This window comes from Centropristis striata, chromosome 11, assembly GCF_030273125.1.
Source record: "Centropristis striata isolate RG_2023a ecotype Rhode Island chromosome 11, C.striata_1.0, whole genome shotgun sequence".
Lineage (NCBI taxonomy): Eukaryota > Metazoa > Chordata > Actinopteri > Perciformes > Serranidae > Centropristis > Centropristis striata.
The window spans coordinates 20602234-20621065 of NC_081527.1; the positions used below are offsets into that span (position 1 = coordinate 20602234).

Consider the following 18832-nt stretch of genomic DNA (forward strand, 5'->3'; position numbering starts at 1 on the left):
GACAGTGAGAAGTAAAAATGAATTTGAGTGAACAATTTTTCAGTTGGTTTGGTCCTGATATATTTTTGAATCGTCACATAAACGTATTGCATCTTAAATAAATCCGATTGATACTGGAGGTACAATCTGCGATACAATCTGCGAGGTGCTCCAGTGTCAGCACAAAGAAGACTTCACAAAAAAAACCCAAATCCAGACTTTCTTCCATTTTATTTCCTGACAACAGCTTTCTTGTGTTGTTTAAATGTGGCTTTTTTATCCTCCAATATGTATAAAATCTAAAGGTATCCCTGATAAAACCTGACCCTGACCTCATAGGGAAACAGAAGCTACTAAAGATAAACCCTGCCCTGTCTGATAAAATAGTTACACAAATTTGCATGTAACTGTCTCAGAGATGGTTATGGAATACAGAATATGAAATTAAGTGCTTTCAAAACAATAATTATACAGAATTTACTGATCTTTTGAAAAGAAGAAAAGAAAGAAAACTATTACCTTCACAAAATGTAGTTGAATATAAATGTCAAGAGTCATCTGAATTATAAAGTGTGCCCAATGTCTTTCCTATGTTATAAGTGGACAAGTAGCACCACCTGCTGGATTGTATATCTTATTAGGAGAAAAAAGTCAAATGCAGCAGTGACATGGTGCTCACTGTAAAACCTACTATATAGTCTATGCGTAAAACATGCAACCTAGCTTTTTTGAGTTACACAGCTCTATAATGTTAGGCTACAGATACACTGTGATTCTTAGTCTGAAATGTAATAAAATATTTCTTGTTCTGCCAAATTTTATATAGGCACATATTATTGTCCCATTTCAAAATGTGATTTTAATCCACTATCTTTGGATCCATTAGATTACATTTTTACCAATGGTAAATGTAATGTGCCTCTCTGAAACTATGAAAACCCTATCATACATTTGAAGCTTTATAACTTTTTATTGATGGTAGCAGTAGGTTGCTTATGAAGGCCGGAGACCTTTTTGTTTATTATAACATCACCCCAAACAGGCTCCTAGCAGGGATAACCTAAAGCATAGGTTCTCAATGTGTGGCCCACGAGCCAATGGCGGTCGGCAGAAACATTTCTGGCGGCCTGCAATGAATGAATCTCCGTTTTGTGGTCTTTGGCGGCACCTATAGGGATAAGAGGTAATTACAGGTGTGGTTTAGACCTCACTTGACCTTACTCTCAAAGGTTAATGGTGCAATGTTTTTTTTTTCAGTACTGGGATGAAGAGACCATGACCGCAGCTGTGAAGATGGAGTCGGATCGGGAGCTGGTGTCAGGCCCCACGATAAAAAAATGTTTCAAGATAACAAATGCTTACTTTGTCTTACCTCACGGGTCGCAAAAAGTCATGTGCCTGATCTGCGAGCAGGTTATTGCAATGCTCAAGGACTTCAACATAAAACACCACTATGATAACAATCATAAAACCTACGACAAATTTACCGGCAAGGAGCGCAACAGTAAACTTGAACAACTTAAAAGAGGTTACAATGCACAGCAGTCAGTTTTCACAAAACTGGTAAAATCGGGTGAAGCTGTAACACAGGCTAGCTACGTGCTAGCTCAAGAAATAGCCAGGCAGAGCAAGCTGTTCAGTGACAGAGAATATGTGTGCGACTGCATTTTGAAAGTGGCCGACATTATATGCCGGGAGCAAAAAACAAAGCCGTGACATAAGTTTGTGGAATGACACAGTGACACAACGAATTGAAGATATGTCCAACGATCTCAAAGAGCAACTGGGACAACATGTGGAGGGCCTTTTCCATCGCCCTGGATGAAAGCCAATTCAAGTTTTTCCAACTTTTTTGGAACAATCAGAGGCAGATTTTGATGATATAATATACTTCACTCAGGTCAGGTGGCTGAGCAGTAGTGCCACACTGAAGTGTTTTTTTTAACTGAGGAAAGAAATAAGAGAGTTCATGGAATCAAAACTACAAGATGTGAAACGGTAAAGAGACACTAAATGGCTCTCTGACCTAACGCTCCTTGTTTACCTGAATACTTGTCTCAGCAATCTCAATGTAAAGCTGCAGAGACATGGGAAGCTCATTTCCACACTATTTAACAACATCAAAGCTTTCGAGCGAAAACTTGAACTGCTGCAGGGACAGCTCAAACAGGGAGTTCTAACCCATTTTTCCGCCTGCAAGGCACTCGTAGATGACACAGATGGGCGCCACGTTTTATGTCACCTGCATTCAGACAAGAAGCATAATCAAAAACTTGACCACCAGAGGAACTTGACCATTGCTTCTCTGACTTAAGGGACTACAAGAAGTCATTCAACCTCTTCCAAAATCCTTGCTCATGTGTCCCTGAGAAAGAGCCTGCAGAAATGCAGTTTGAGCTCATCAACCTGCAGGACAGCTCTGAGGCCAGAGCAGCATATCGTGACAAGAATCTCATCGAGTTCTATGAAGGACTTTCCCCATCAACATACCATGCACTTCGCCAGCATGCTATCAGAATGATCTTCTTTATTCGAAAGCACATACATTTGTGAGAAGACCTTCTCCACCATGGCCATCAACAAGTCCAGGCTGACAGATGGCCATCTACATGCTGTCCTTGGTATCGCAATGACGGAGATGGATCCGGACATCAGAGGAATCACGGCCAACCGAAAACAGCACCACAATTATCAAAATGGCATTAAAAAAAGGTTAACTAAGTTACAAATATTCAGTGTGACTTAATGACAAGCTTGTTGATGACAGGCTATTTTAAAAGTCTCTCTTTGTCCACCTCTCTCTCTCTGCCTCTGCAAGTTTTCCTGTGGTGCTTTGGTAGCTGGAATTGCTCCTTAAGAAGGTCCATGCTGATAAGACAGGAAGCAAAGTGTGTAATGTAATGTAAAAGTGAAACTGACTGTTTCAAATAAATTACGTGTATTCTGAAATGTACTGCACACAGGACTGTTATTTCCCAAATTTGACTATAGAAGACAGAAAACTCCGGAGGTTTTGTGTGCATTACAATGTCAAAGGTTTTCTTTTTTTTTTCATTTCGCCTCATTTATTATTACTGGATGCAGACCAATAAATGTAAGCTGTACTAAAATAAACTTGTTAATTAAAATAATTAAAAATGGGGTTTTTTTTTAACCTTTTTTTTCCTTCGGCAGCCCTCAGTCCAATGTTCGGTTCGTTAATTGGCCCTCAGCAATCAAAACTTTGAGAACCCCTGACATAAAGAATAAGCTGTAACACTGAGGCTGCCAGCAAACGCACAAGTTTCTTATAAAAGGTGCTTGTGACTATAGCCAGACACATCTCCATGAAGAGGAGAAAGTTGTGGCTGCACCCATAATCATTATGGGGTGGGGGATAGACACAGGTTTGTTTGTTTTCTTTAAACCAATCACAATGATTTGGGGATAAGCCCAAGTAGCAGTGACCATGCCTCTGCAAAAAACAGGAAGGGGAATGCCTTCTGAAATAGGCGCTTTATGGCAGAATTTCCCAGCAGTCTACATCCGATGAGTCTGACTATGTGGGATAATTACTGTAAGATAATGGAGGGATTGCTATTGATATTCCCTTTTATTTTGCAGTCTCACCTCACTACTGATATACACATTCACCACTGGGTGGGGATGTTTTTTTCTTATTTACAACTGCATGGCTTTTGGCTTTTTCACTGAAGCAGTTTCCTTTAGGGAAGCTGTTTTCGTTGTGCACAAATGACACTGAAATCCTAAGTTTAAAAAAAGAAAATTCAATTATGTTCTTAGAAGATTTTCCAGAAGATTAGGGTGTGTTATTTTGCAGGGCTCCTTCCTTTCTCTGTCTACTTCAATCATGGTGCACATCAGGGCCCGGAGCGTGATCAGAGCGACCTGGTAGTCCATAATTGGATAAAGGAAACGCCACTGACTCATTAGCACTTCAAAGATGTTTTTGATTCTCAAGAAGGAACAGACTGCAGAAGCACTCACAAAAACATGGGAGGTTGCTTTTATTATGATACCAAACAATTATTCTGTCGCTTTCAGCTTTACAAAATCTTTAAGTTAGTCTAGAAAAGTCTCTTAATATTATTATTATTACATTAATGATCTTAAAAAATATTTCTATGTCAGTAAAATACATACAAACAAACAAACAAACATACATACATACATACATACAAACTCCAAATACTCAAGTTAGGATCATACTATGATTTAGTTTGTGTAAACAAGAACATTTCAATCTACACATAGACAGACTGTTGATGTATATGCCCTTGATTGTATAATAATAATAATAATAATAATAATAATAATAATAATAATAATAATAAACAACAACAACAACAACAATAATAATAATAATTATTATTATTATTATTATTATTATTATTATTAATATTATTATTATTATTATTATTATTATTATTAATAAAAGAAGAAGAAAAGGAAGAAGACAGCAAGTAATAAGATGATTGCATTCAAAGTGTGTTCCTTTTAAGTAATTTGGAAACCTAAAAATGTAGACCATGATATTATAATAAAATGCCCTGGACCGGATGCAGCACGTTGCAGAAACGTGCAACCACGAGCCCTCGGACTTGAGCATACTGTTACATCATCCCAGAGATCGACAAGTGAAGAAAGAGGATCACCGCCACTCACATACACTTTCGTTTAATGGTAACAAAGGACGTAGAGAGAGGTCGTACAAAAGCGCAAACCATCGTAGTATTGCTTCGGGACAGGGAGAGAATGGGTTGTTTTACACTGACCATTAAATATGTCAGGTTTTCTAGTTTATATGACGGTAAATATAATATTTACAGGTAAAATTATAATTTGCGAAACCTGGTTGCGAAACACCAGAGTGCATCTGACATTTGTTTCACTCTTTGATTTTGCACGGGGATTGTACAACCAATGCTGCGTTCAAAAGCATCGGATTTACTACGATTATCCATCCGTTGCACTGAAACCCGGCTCTTAATGATAAAACAAACATATGCTATGCTACCAAAGTAAACATCATATTGTTTTATGTCATGCAGAGCACAATATATACTTGAAACAGAGCTTGAACTAAGACTAAACCTTGAAAACATTTATTTTTCTATCTTTACTATTTTCTCCTCTGACCTGAACTTCACACACTCCTGACGACCCACTGACGTCAGACCTGCGTGCGAAAGTAGTTACATCACGTAGCCGGCACACCACTTCCTCCATACTGTACGTGATATCTGAGGACTAATAAAACATCTCCGCATAATCTCTTTATTACTACTTTAAACAGCGAAACACTCCTTAAACAGGTAAGACCAGCCAACGATGGCGTAATTTCAGCTGTTAAAACTGTAGTCCTCGGCTTTCGATTGTTTTATTTTTTTTTCTCCTGGGTGTTTCTGATATGTGGCTTTTGATTAAAATGTAAGCCACTTTAGAAGATTACAACTCAGGATTGCTCAATAGTTTATGTGCCTCATAATTTGCTGAATAGGTCCAGTTTTTCATGCATATAACAGGATGTGTCCTCACTCTGCCCTTCATATGAAACCTCTGAGCAGTTCATGTAGCATTGACATTACATCTGGACAGTGTGGTAAAACCATTAAAACAAAAATTGAGGTACGACTTTTAACAGTTTTATACTTTAAAGGATAAACTTTAAGCTTATTCACAACAGTATTTTTTTACAGCTGGGATTAAACGTGAATTTAACAACGGACGGACCCTCCCCTTCTCTGATTGAGCTAAAATGCTATGTCCGGGTAACAACGTCGAACTTAGAGCAATACCTAACTAACTTTTATTTATTTTTTCAATTAGTCAAGATGTCTGCATATGATGAGAATGAGTCGAAGTTCATGCGAAAAGCAAAGGAGAATCCATTTGTCCCAGTGGGTGAGTACACCTTGTTCTCGAATGATTACATCACAAACTTAAGTTACATTAAGCTAACTTGTTGGCTATCAGAGAAAAAAGCTTATAAGTGTGTAAAAGTTGCAACTTGAGCTGACTTTTTGCTCCTTGGCAGGCATGGCTGGATTCTTTGCGATTGTGGGGTACAGACTGATGAAAATGAAGAGCCGGGGAGACACAAAGATGTCAGTTCACCTGATCCACATGCGTGTAGCTGCCCAAGGCTTTGTAGTGGGAGCCATGACTGTTGGTACGTAGCTTGGATCATCAGGTTTCTGATCTTTTTAACAGTGTGATAGTTAATGCAAAACTGCTTTGATTCTTTTATTTTCTAAATTTGGATGATCAAATTTGGTTTGGGCTAACACTGTAAATACAAGATAGATTTTGTAGTGGTGTTTATTTAAACTGGGACAGTGTAAAATCAAACATGGAACTTGTATAAAACAAGGAAAGATGCATTGCACCAAGTTTTTGGTAAAATTGACATTTTTTACGCCCGTTGTCCCTGTGCAGGTATAGGTGTAACAATAAAATAGTAATTAAATTACTAAAGATGCATAACTAGTAACATTACAACCATTTGTATTTGTCAATGACACGTTTATGCAGATGTAAAGGTTGCTGTGTAACTAAAACTTCGGTTTTGTTTTGCTTTTAGGGGTCCTGTATTCAATGTACAAAGAGTACATTGTAAAACCCAGAGAAGAACAGAAGGCACTGGAAAAAAAGTGAACATGGACTCTTACACTGACGGCTTATGTCCCTTAATATTACCTCATATTAAGGTGTGTAGAAAGTTTATTTTTGCAGATGTGTCATAATTTTTGTATGCACGCATCCCTTCAGCAGCTCACTTCCACTGTAAATAGGCATAATTTATTGATTACACTTCCTATCCTCCAAGTGATATACAACATGATACTTCTGTAATGAGAAGTAATTGCTTGTTTTAACACTGGTTACACCCTTTGTGTTTGCAGTTGTAAATCCAGTTGATTTGACATGTGGACAGGTGACATGACTGATAGTTTGTTGCCTCTTATTTGAAAGGCGTGTAAGTGAAATGTGGAAAACTAGAATATCTAGCAAATAATTTGAAAACGGTGTGACTAGGCCAAGCCTAGATTTAAAAAAATAACTACCAATAGCAGTTGAACTGATGCTTTTTTTGTCACTGTTTATTCTATTTTCTCACACTAGCTATATTATTTTATGTAATAATGTAAGGAGTTTTGCCAAATGGGAAGTGCTTGCACCATAGCCCACTTTTTTAATGGGCACCCCAGTGCATTAGGGGTTACTGGAGGCTTTGGTGACCTGTGGTTTACTGACGAGGCCTGTGCTTTCACAGCATTTAAACAAGGACACCAGTGGCTTGTGACTCACCACATGATCAAACACAACAAATGCAATCATGGAAATTGATTAAATAAACTCATAAATGTCTCTGGTAGAAATAAAACTGTGTGATTTAATTCAATAGCTTTTACACAAATTGACTGTAATGGCCAAGTCTTGTTTCATATTTTTATCATTATATTGTGATAAAGAAGGGTCCAAGTTTCATTACATAATTTCACAAAGTCTTCATGAGACATGTGAGCTAAACAAACTGAGGTTCACCACAGACTGTGCAGTAAACAACAAAAAATCACTATATAGTCTACCTTGTGATATTCTGAAATAGATGCCTTGTTAAGTTATTCACAAAATTGAGTTTTTATTGTTGTGTTCAAATATAGAACATGTTGAATTTGAAAGGAACCTTTTTTTGTGGAAATAAAAAAAAGACTTGTCAATCTGAATTTGTTGTGTATGTTTTGAAACCTCTCCAAATTCCTCTGGAAATATGCATATAATTGTAGCTCACTCATAACAAATAACATATACTCAGTTGCCAGTAAGTTATTTAAACTTGGTTAAAACTAATGCAGTCTAGTTAACAGTTAGTCTGTGTTAGAAACACCTTTCAGTACAACATAAACAGTAACAGTTCCAGTAAACAGCTGCAACAAAAAGGGAAAGTTTATGAAGGTAGGATTTATTGAAGAAGAGTTTAGTTATCTATGAAATTTCATCCTTTAAGTGTACAGTTTATCACAAACCGTTTCTTGTATGTTGTCTTGAAACTCCTACTTACTGGAAAATGTTTAGTGCTCATTTCATTGTGCACCAGTTTGTGTCTAAAAACTCCCACCAATAAAACCATTACACAGTTTGAATCATAAGCTTACCTCTCCCATCATAAAACTGCTCTACTGTCCCTCATTGATATCTCAATGTTTTATGCTTTGATGAATAGCTTTGCATTGGGTGGGGCAAAGAGATCCAATTTCAACAGGAAATGTATTACATCAAGTTAAGGTTGCCACTTGTTCTAAAATGCTGTGTCACAGTGACTTTGGACCTCCTTTTTCCTCCTGTATGATTTGTTTACTCACAATAAAGTAGACAATGAGTCTACCTGAGATCCAGTAAATACAATGCCAACTGCCAAGTATCAGCTTATACTACTATCACATAAAAGAACTCAAGTGGAGAGCACGAATGTCACGTACCTGTTTCACCTAAGAAGGGTGTGTGTGGCATGACTATGCCAGTGCTGCAACTTTTATCACTCCTCATAGATTGTATACACAATCATACCAAAAGTTGCCTTGAAGGTTGTTCCTTACCTCCAAACCTGGGCTGATGGATGAGGAACTTGTAAAGCATCTCTGGGACTCACTATTAAATGAGAAATATTATTTATACAATAGAATGTAATAAATGATCTGTGTAACTCTGAAATGGTAACATCCAATCACAACATTAATCGGGTTAAATTCAACATATGGCTTCTGAAGAAAAGAGACAACAGTCCATCAATTGCACACAAAAGTTTTATTTCAGGTCAAATTGAGTGAGAAAGAAAAACATCTCATTAAATGTTTATCTCCTGTACTTAATTGAAACATTGATGTGTAGAATTCAGCTTGTATTCAGCAATGGATCCTGTGCCTCTTGTACTGGTACTTTACAATATATATCTTTACTCTGGACACTTGATTTAAAATATGTGGATAGGGAAAAGGAAATAAAATGTCAAGAACAAATGCTCTCCTACTCAAGGACTTTCTGAATGCATCACGTGACCCCCGACTCTTAATTTCTAAAGTTTAAGATGATGCTTCATATCCCTCAGCCATTGAGTGCAACTCTGTGGATGAGGTGTTTTCCAGTGATGAAGAATCAATCTCCGGGTTAACGGTGACAAATTTTACTATTTTGAGTTTAGTTCCAGAGAGGTTGTTGTTGTTGTTTTCTCCTACTATGTAAACATTTTTTTTATCAATTGATAGCCATAAAGAGATCAAAATTAATTTCCCATGATGATGTCTATGAACTATTACTACTTTAATTTTTATATTGGCCACTTAAATGTATATAACTTTGTAAGACACAGGTGTGTGTATGCCACATGGGAATTTAAAGGACCTCAATCACATTTACGAGATGCAACTATCTAGATTTCATGTGGATTTTGACCAGTTTCCCCAAAAGATGACCTGGAAAAGAAAGAACATCAGGGCAGCTGTGACTATGACAAACAGTTGGAAAGTGGATGATTTTGCAGACAATAAATTTAGCATTAAACATCAATGTGACCTTACTGCTCTTTGTTATATAGAAAAATATAGTGATAATTATAGCAGTTATGTATTGAGCACATTTTTAGAAAGAGAAAAAATATGCATTAAAAACTGTATAGCTATAAAATACAATGTTGGACATCATCATGTATGATGAACTCCCACTTCAAAGTGTATTGGTTCATTAGGCCTCTCTGCTTCCATCTGTATCACAAACACAAACAAATCATTTAAAATGTAATGGGGGGAAAAGCCACACATCGCTGAATTAAAACGGGTTTAATTTAGTGTTTCAACAAACAGTACAGCAGATCTTATTGGTATGCAGCGCCCCCCAGTGGAATCTTAGCCGGATACAGTGGGATGTACACAAACTTGAATGAACCATAGTCTTAAAGTGAATATCTTAAAATCTTTCATTCAGTTCCTATTCTACAACCTGTGGTCAACGGCCCCGAAGCAAACACAAACAGCATAAATATATCTGCAATATTTCTTTTTTCTTTTTTTTAAAAGAGTTTCTGTGGCACTTTTTATTTGTTCTCCCTTTTTCCTTTGCTTTTATTAAAACCTTTCTTTTAATCTTCCTATATGTTACTGTTACCTAAGTTGTTACTTAGCAACAGTTAACTGCATATTTTTTATATCCAAGTCTATTTAATGTATTTTATTCTATTGCTATTATTATTACTTTTTCTTTTATCTCTTTTCCCTTTGCTTTTATTTAAACAGACAGTTTTAATTGGAGTTCAGTGTGACAGTGTGTCAGTAGATGAAAGCACCTTGGCACAGCTAAATATCCATAAAACCAACAACAACCTGTGGCTTAATTCATTGAATAGTGTTGCGTTCATTAGTTCAATAGTTAAATATGGACACAGCCAGGCTCACTGGTTCTCTGTACGGGTCTTTGTGCTAAACTAACGTAACAAGCTACTTCAGCTTGATATTGAACGTATAAATATAAATATTTGATTGGAATTAAAACTTTGCAGACAGTCACAATTTTTGTCCAGTGCTACCCCCGCGACCCGGCCCTGGATAAGTGGAGCAAAATGGATGGATGGATGGTTCACTTCAGCATAATACCTTTTGTCTGAACCTTCAGATGGTTGGTCAAACATTTACTAAATCATCAGGTTTCAAGATGAGATTCTGAAGTGAAGAAAGGTTTTATTTATTTACATATTACAAGCACTAACTAATAGTCTAGACGGATTACAGAAAAAATGCTTTATATAAGAAGTGAGGATTATTTCTGGGTACAAGTCGGGAAGTAGTCGGGAGTCAAAAAAAATGGTTCCAAAGCGAAATTTCGAGTTTTTGACCTTCTAATTTGCATGTCAAAATGGCCGCCAAACTGCCCATCTTGCACAGTCATTGGACCATTTTCCCCTAGTTTTTTTGTAAGTAGGCAATCAAGATGACATGCAAAATACCAATTTTTAAGGTGAAGGTCATTTTTTAAGGCTGACATAAATATTCAATCAATAACACTTTTAAATGTTCCCAGTGTATATATGATATGTGATGTATTCCATATTCCATAATATTCCCTTGAACAGTTCCACAGATCACATCTGACAGGACATTGGTCATCACCCTGACATGCACACATTGCAGTGCATAACAGCCCCGATTTTCGGCATTTGCACTGGCGTGTTGTGCATTGTTTTTTACAGGCACAAGGGATCATTTCCAGGCAACTTTCAGGTATTGGATTCTGTGACATAAGAATGGGCTGTAGTCCTGAATCGCCATGTTTCCATCCCATTTCCAAGGGTGAAGGAAGCTCAGGTTTGGCATAGTGAGCATTTCTCCAAACCATTGCCCTATAACTTGTTGTGATACGACATCATATTTATTTATTTAGCGAATGCAAAGAACTTAAGCCAAGCAGTTGCCTCCTGGTCTGCTGTATGGAGGGTAACTAATCCTCCTTTTAGTCTTTGGAGAGGACAAACTTCTATGATGTGTTCCATGGTTTGCTCCTCTCCAAAAGCACACAGTGGGGTAGGGCGACTGCCCCATTGTGAAGGCTGGCCAAGCAGGGGCCATGTCCAGTCCTGAAGCAACTGACCACTGTCTCCTTGGGAGGTTGGTGCCAGGGACCTGTTGGTTGGGGTCTGGCACCAGATGTTTGCTTGGGACCTCCTTGGACTCCCATTCCATTTCCCAGGCCAATTGGATGGTGAAATCAACTGGTGGGATGTTCTTCCAAATTGGTCGTCTAGATGGAAGTCGAGCAGTGGGTGGGTTGTAGATGTCTGCATGGATTGGTAAATGGGGAGAGACTTTGACCTTTTGAAGCATCTTGTGAGTGACTACTTCTCACTGGATATGTGTGGGGGCGGGGGTGTTTGATAGGACAGGAAGCCAGGGGAGTGGTGTTGAGCGGATAGTCCCAGTTCAAATCAAAATCAAATCAACTTTATTTCTATAGCCCTTTAAGACAGCGTTAGCTGACACAAAGTGCTGTACATGGCAGGACAGACCAACAATAAAAACAATAAAAACAAAGAACAAGCAAAAACAACTAAAACAAAGCGAGTCTCATGCTGGGTAAAACAAAAAACAGTAAATAAAAGTGGGTTTTAAAATTAATCTCAATTTCTAAAATGAATCTTAATTTTAAAAAGCCACAAAGAACAAATAAAAACAAAAAATAAAACAGAGCAAAGGCTCATGTTGAGTTAAAAGCCAGTGAATAAAAATGGGTTTTAAGATTCCTTTTAAAAGCGGACAGTGAGGAGGCCTGCCTGATGTGCAAAGGTAAATTGTTCCAAAGGTTGGGAGCAGCGACAGAGAAAGCCCGGTCCCCTCTGAGCTTACGCCTGGACCTCGGTTCCCTAAAGAGCAGCTGATCGGCCGACCGGAGGCAACGTGCAGGGGCGTAGGGGTGGAGGAGCTCAGAGAGGTAGGGCGGGGTTTTAGAGGAGCCACAGAGTCCATTATGGAAAGGCAGGAGGAGTTAAACCAGGAGCAGAACTCCTCCTTATCAGCAGTGGCTTAATCCAGGCGCACACAGACAGCAGAGAAGGCAGCAGAGAAGTTTCCAGCAGTGAGGGGGTTAAAAGCACGACAGAGCCTGACAGGTGAAGAATGTTTAGCCGGCACACAAGAGAAAATCAACGCTAAATAAGACTGGTGCATGATCAGAAAACACACAATCACCAATCTCTAAGTTTGACACAGTCAGACCATGAGCAAGAACTAAGTCTAATGTATGACCATGCTTGTGCGTGGAGCCAGACACACACTGCTTCAGGTAAAAAGAGTCCACAATGTTTAAAAAGTCCTTCACCATAGGCTTATCAGGACAGCACACATGCAGATTAAAATCGCTGACAAGAAGGACACGATCATAGTTGGGCATCACTCCTGCAAGGAAGTGTGAAAACTCACTTAAGAATTCCTTATTGTATTTTGGGGTCCGGTAGATGACGGCACAGAGCACCGGGTCTGAGCGACCGACCTCGAACACGATCAGTTCAAAACTGGAGAAGGATGCAGGACGCTGTTCCTCCACCTTGGCCCAGTGCCCGCAGAGAGTTAAAATAGGAGCAATCAGCCGTTAAAAGTTCTAAAAGTGGGCTGCATTCACCCGTGTTCATCCACGTCTCCATCACGCAGAGGAAGTCCAGATCACAAGAGTTGAATAAATCCCTTAGGATGAAAGTTTTGTTTTCCAGCGACCTGGCGTTAACCAGGCCAATTCTGGTCGGAGCTGGAGCTTGTGGCCCAGCAGATCGCTGAACCGGGAGGGGCGTCCTCAGGTTGTGGTGATTGATCCCACGCCGGCGGAGCCGCGGGGAGACGAGGTTGCGCAGCCGGAAGATCCCTACGTCATCCAGGCCGGTGACAGGTACCAGACAGCTGTCAATGGGATCAAGGAAGCGCTGGGGCGCCGTGAGGGGATGCGATGATCCTTGCGCAGTACAGGAGCCACACGAGGAGTGTGCCAGGCAGTTTCTTAACTTTACCATTCGGCCGCTCCGTTTACCGCGGCGACGCCGGGAAGATAGTGCTGAGGCCCGGAGAAGGTAAGACGGTCCATCATGGTTAAAGGCCCTTACATCTATGGCACTTTGTTGTAGATCCAGGAGGGACTGACGATCATATAACAGCAGAGACTCGATCTGAGAGGTGTTAAAGCTTAAAAACACTAAAATCACAGACAAAAGTGGGAGCAGCAGACGGCGTGCCGCACACTGGCGCCATCTTGCTTGTAAACTGTTTGTAAATAAAAAAAAAAAGAAATACTGAGCCTTTTGAGGTTGCTGAACTGGAGAAAGCCCTGCAGGGCCTGAAATGTGGAAAGGCAGCAGGATATATCAACATCTCTCCAGAGTTCATGAAACACCTTGGCCCCCGAGTCCTAACCTGGCTGACACAATTCTACACCAGGATCGTAAAGACAAACTTGATCCCAAAGAAATGGCGGACAGCAAAAGTTATTGCCATACCAAAACCTGGTAAAGACCAAAAACTACCAGCCAGCTACCGCCCAATCTCCCTACTCAGCGTTCCTTTCAAAATCCGTATCTCCGTATCCGTAAACGTATCTCTCCAGGAGTAGAGGAAATTCTTTGTGTGGATCAGGCAGGTTTCCGCAAGGACCGCAGCACAGGAGAACAAGTACTGGCCCTATCCACCTTCATCGAAAATGGGTTCGAGAGCAGACTGAAGACAGGGACTGTGTTCCTCGATCTCACAGCCGCCAATGATACTGTATGGCACAAAGGCCTCCTACTTAAACTCATTAATGCGCTCCCTGCCTGGGCAATGGCAATAATACAAACTCTGCTGACAAACAGAAGGTTCAGAGTTCACCTCGGTCAGAACATGAGCGCCTGGAGAAGGCAGACAAATGGGCTGCCACAAGGCTCAGTTCGAGCTCCAACTGTGTTCAGCCTCTACACAAATGACCTACCCACCACCAAATCTTGCAAATTCATCTATGCAGATGACATCTGTCTGGCATTTCAAGCACCAGATTTTGATCAACTGGAATGGGTGCTCAACACCACTCCCCTGGCTTCCTGTCCTATCAAACATCCCCCCCCACACACACACACACATATCCGGCGAGAAGCAGTCACTCACAAGATGCCTCAAAAGGTCAAAGTACAAAAAAAGACACAAAATTAAGAAAAATTTACCAAAAAAGGTACAAATTGACCACAAAAGGATTTAAAAAAGACATAAAATGACCAAAAACAGACACAAAATTACCAAAAAAGACACAAAATGACTAAAAAAAAGACACAAAATGACCAAAAAGGCACAAATTGACCACAAAATGATAAAAAAAGACACAAAATTACCAAAAAAGACACAAAATTACCAAAAAAGACACAAAATGACTAAAAAAAGACCACCCACTGCTCGACTTCCATCTAGACCAGTAGTTCTCAACCTTTTTGAGTCGCAACCCCAAATTTAACATGCATGTTGTCTGCGACCCCCGCTCACTGAACACAATCTCACACGCACAGTTCAGATCACCCAAAAGACACAAAATGACCAAAAAAAGACACAAATTGACCAATAAAAGACACAAATGACCAAAAAAAGACACAAAATTAACAAAAAATTACCAAAAAAGGTACAAATTGACCAAAAAAGGATTTAAAAAAAGACATAAAATGACCAAAAAAGACACAAAATGACCAAAAAAGACACAAAATGACCAAAAAGGCACAAATTGACCACAAAATGATAAAAAAAGACACAAAATTACCAAAAAAGACACAAAATTACTAAAAAAAGACCACCCACTGCTCGACTTTCATCTAGACCAGTAGTTCTCAACCTTTTTGAGTCGCGACCCCCAATTTAACATGCATGTTGTCCGCGACCCCCGCTCACTGAACACAATCTCACACGCACAGTTCAGATCACCCAAAAGACACAAAATGACCAAAAAAAGACACAAATTGACCAAAAAAGACACAAAATGACCAATAAAAGACACAAATGACCAAAAAAAGACACAAAATTAACAAAAAATGACCAAAAAAGGTACAAATTGACCACAAAAGGATTTTAAAAAGACATAAAATGACCAAAAAAATACACAAAATTACCAAAAAAGACACAAAATGACTAAAAAAAGACACAAAATGACCAAAAAGGCACAAATTGACCACAAAATGATAAAGGAAGGAAGGATGATAAGGAAGACTCCAAGAGAGTGCATCTTATTTGCTGCTTCCACCAGCTGCTTCATGATGTTCTTCTTCATGAGATAAAGAGAAACAGATGAGTTGGAGCAGAGCGGAGAAGGAAGTGTAAGGAGACACTTAAACCATTATGGGACAGTTTTGCAGCTTTCACACAAAAACGTTAGTGATTGAGTTTGGTTTAGGGCTGCACGATTTGGGGAAAAAAAAACCCATTATCATTATTTTGCACGTCACGGCTGTGTGCATCATTGATTAGTGTCCTCTGGAAGCACTTTCCATTGTGTATGAGCTTCTTGCAGTGCTTTTTCTAACCTGACATTAATGGTGTAGTGGGTTGTAAAGTTGGTTATTTTTTTCTAAATGCTACACATAAAGATGTTTCTTAATTTGCTAATTTTTTCTCTATTTGCTGCGTGCTGAGCTCTCAGGGCCGACGTACATTTTTCATTTTAGGAACCCTTTATAAAGGTGGATTACTATTAAGTGGTAACCAAATAGGCTAAGTTTGGTATGCACTGCATTGACGCCATTTCTAATGAGTACACTGTGCAAATACAGAAAAATCTGCATTCAACTTTTCCACATAACAAATACACACATGTAGTCTGGTGCGAATGATCCGCTAGATTGGAGCTAGTGTCAACAACTAGCGAATTTCGGGTCTTATAAATTTCTGCATTGGGTAGTTAATGTCATCTACATTATCATCTTCAGAGCATTCGAGACATATTTTCTTTTATTTAAAGGTTGAGGTTGTTGTTATGGTGTTTGTCGTACAAAATATGGATGTTGAGAAATAAAATCAATACTCTGGTGTGCACCAAAACAACCGGTCCGAGACCTCTTGCAGAGAGGGTCGCGGTCCGTTTCCAAACGGACCCTACTGCGGTTCTATTCCACTGTGAACATAAGCCGATCAGAATCCAACCCAGTAAAAGGAAATGAACCAAAACGCAGTGGATTGTGGGCCACCTGTGTCGCGGAATTTACTCAGATAATATTATAAAGATGAAATTTTTGTCATTCAGTTTCACTCTGGCTACCACTGAGCTAAAGCTAATTTGTCATTGCAGAATTATCATAATTGCTCAAAATAACTTAATATGTACACTACCGGTCAAAAGTTTTAGAACACACCAACTTTTCCAGAATTTAATTGAAAATTATGCAGTTTAATGTCTCAGTGTACTCTGAAATTAATGCACATTTGCAACATTTAAAATTCTTTATTGAGCATGATAGTGTTTTGAAAGTTAAAAAAAAGATTCAAAATCACATATTATTTTGGACTAAAGGACTAAAAAAAGACACAAAATGACCAAAAAAAGACACAAAATGACTTACAAAGACATGAAAAGAATTCAAAAATGGAATTCAAAAATTGGGCAAAATAGCCCAAGACTCCATAGAGTTAAGTTGTTAACCCATTTCTTGTTCCCTGAAAAAGGCCTACTTGTATAATTCTGAAATGTACATTATTTTTCAGTTTTGGTTAACTTTACCTTTTTTTATTTACGTCTGGCAGTTCACCACTTACCTTTGTACCCTTTCAAGCTCTTCATTTGACTTGAACTGCTTGAATTTCAATAAAAAACTGGAAAAATTGGGGTGTTCTAAAACTTTTGACCGGTAGTGTACCTTTGTGGTAGAAGCAGATTGTTGTAGGAGCATCAAGGCTCGCCTTCTCTGATTATACAGCTGTCTGATCGCAGCTCGTTGTAAATAATGGATCAACACATTATTGACGACCCCGAGCCTCAACAGGAGCTCCTTCTGAGCGTTTCTCTCCAAATTAGTTTGGTCGGAACACCAGAGCAGATTAAGGCCAGTAAAATTAAACACACTCAGTTTGCGCTAGTTTCCACGTTGCTTTGTTTAAATTTTTCACCGCCAACTTTTCAACCAATAAAAAATAATAGTGTGAGTAGATTTCCAGCTCTCCACCTTCATACACGCCCCTCTTCAAATCTTTTTTTGTTATTTGGTCCGCTTATATTACTGCACTTTGAAAGCAAACCAGACTAAATACAAAACGAACCAAATGTAGCAAATTTCACTCTGATTGGGACCAAGGTTATAATAGTTTTGGAATTTTCATTAGTTTTAGTTTAAATTTCGTTGTGAATTTTTGTTTTCAAATTCAGTTCGTTTTAATAAGTTTTTAGAGTGAGTTTGCAAGTTTTAATTAGTTTTTATTTTTTTGGAAAATGCTTAGTTTTAGTTTAGTTTTTATTAGTTTTAGTTTTTTTGGAAAATGCTTAGTTTTAGTTTAGTTTTTATTAGTTTTAGTTTTTTCGTAATGGGGTATTTGTTGGGTGCCAGATTCAAAAAAGTCACAATAAACCTTTTATTTCCTTTGTCTGATCCATCTCAGCCCCAATAAGTTTATTAAGTCATAAAACCAGATAGATGAAATGGATTTCATATCAACCAAAAAGGTTTACATATGAAAAAAAAGTTGACAAAGACGAAAAACGAACTTTAGTTAGTTTTAGTTAGTTTTGTAACCACACAATACAGTTTCAGTAAGTTATCGTTTTTTTAAAAACTCTTGTTTTTATTTTTATTTCAGTTAACGAAAATGTTTTTTTAATTCTAGTTTTCATTATTTCGTTCAAGTTTTCGTTAACTATAATAACCTTGATTGGGACGAACCAAACGGTATCGGGTCTTAAAACTCTCCTCTGACACTGACAAAATTCAAAATGATCTCAGTGCAGCTTTAAGGTCACCTCTTGCACACATAGACACAAAAACAAGCTCCAGCCAGCTCCAGTACCTTTGCCTGGTCTTCCCTCAGGAACAAATTCTTATCGAGGTAGGTCTGCAGGTCCTCACAGGGGACTGGTCTCTCCATGACAAGCAGGACCTCTGGGCCCAGATCATACCAGTCTAATAATGACACGGCAGCATGTTTCCCCAGTGACCCCGCTCCACCTGCCACTCTCAGCATGAGAAGCACCTCCAATGGCACCATGTGCGTCTCTCCATTTATAACCTACAAACAACACAATGTTTCAGTATAGATGTGGGTGTTTGTGGATGTTTTTCTAGCAAAGTTCAACATTGATTTTGGTGCTGAGACATCAGATCAAATCACTCACCACT

At 38.7% G+C, this 18832-nt stretch overlaps 1 protein-coding gene across 1 annotated transcript; it reads left to right on the top strand.

Moving 5' to 3' along the window:
- Window positions 1-5164: 5164 nt before the first annotated feature.
- higd1a (HIG1 hypoxia inducible domain family, member 1A) lies at window positions 5165-7709 on the top strand. Its single transcript, XM_059344588.1, has 4 exons — window positions 5165-5294; window positions 5809-5883; window positions 6017-6151; window positions 6563-7709. The coding sequence occupies exons 2-4, from the start codon at window positions 5814-5816 to the stop codon at window positions 6634-6636; spliced, it is 279 nt and encodes a 92-aa protein (XP_059200571.1). The 5' UTR covers window positions 5165-5294; window positions 5809-5813; the 3' UTR covers window positions 6637-7709.
- The last annotated feature ends 11123 nt before the right edge of the window (window positions 7710-18832 follow it).

Excerpts from the sequence above, each read along its gene's own strand:
- higd1a (XM_059344588.1), top strand. The coding sequence starts at position 5,814 with ATGTCTGCATATGATGAGAATGAGTCGAAGTTCATGCGAAAAGCAAAG. Across the intron at positions 5,884-6,016 it reads GAATCCATTTGTCCCAGTGG|GCATGGCTGGATTCTTTGCG; the intron begins GTGAGTACACCT and ends GCTCCTTGGCAG. Across the intron at positions 6,152-6,562 it reads AGTGGGAGCCATGACTGTTG|GGGTCCTGTATTCAATGTAC; the intron begins GTACGTAGCTTG and ends TTTTGCTTTTAG.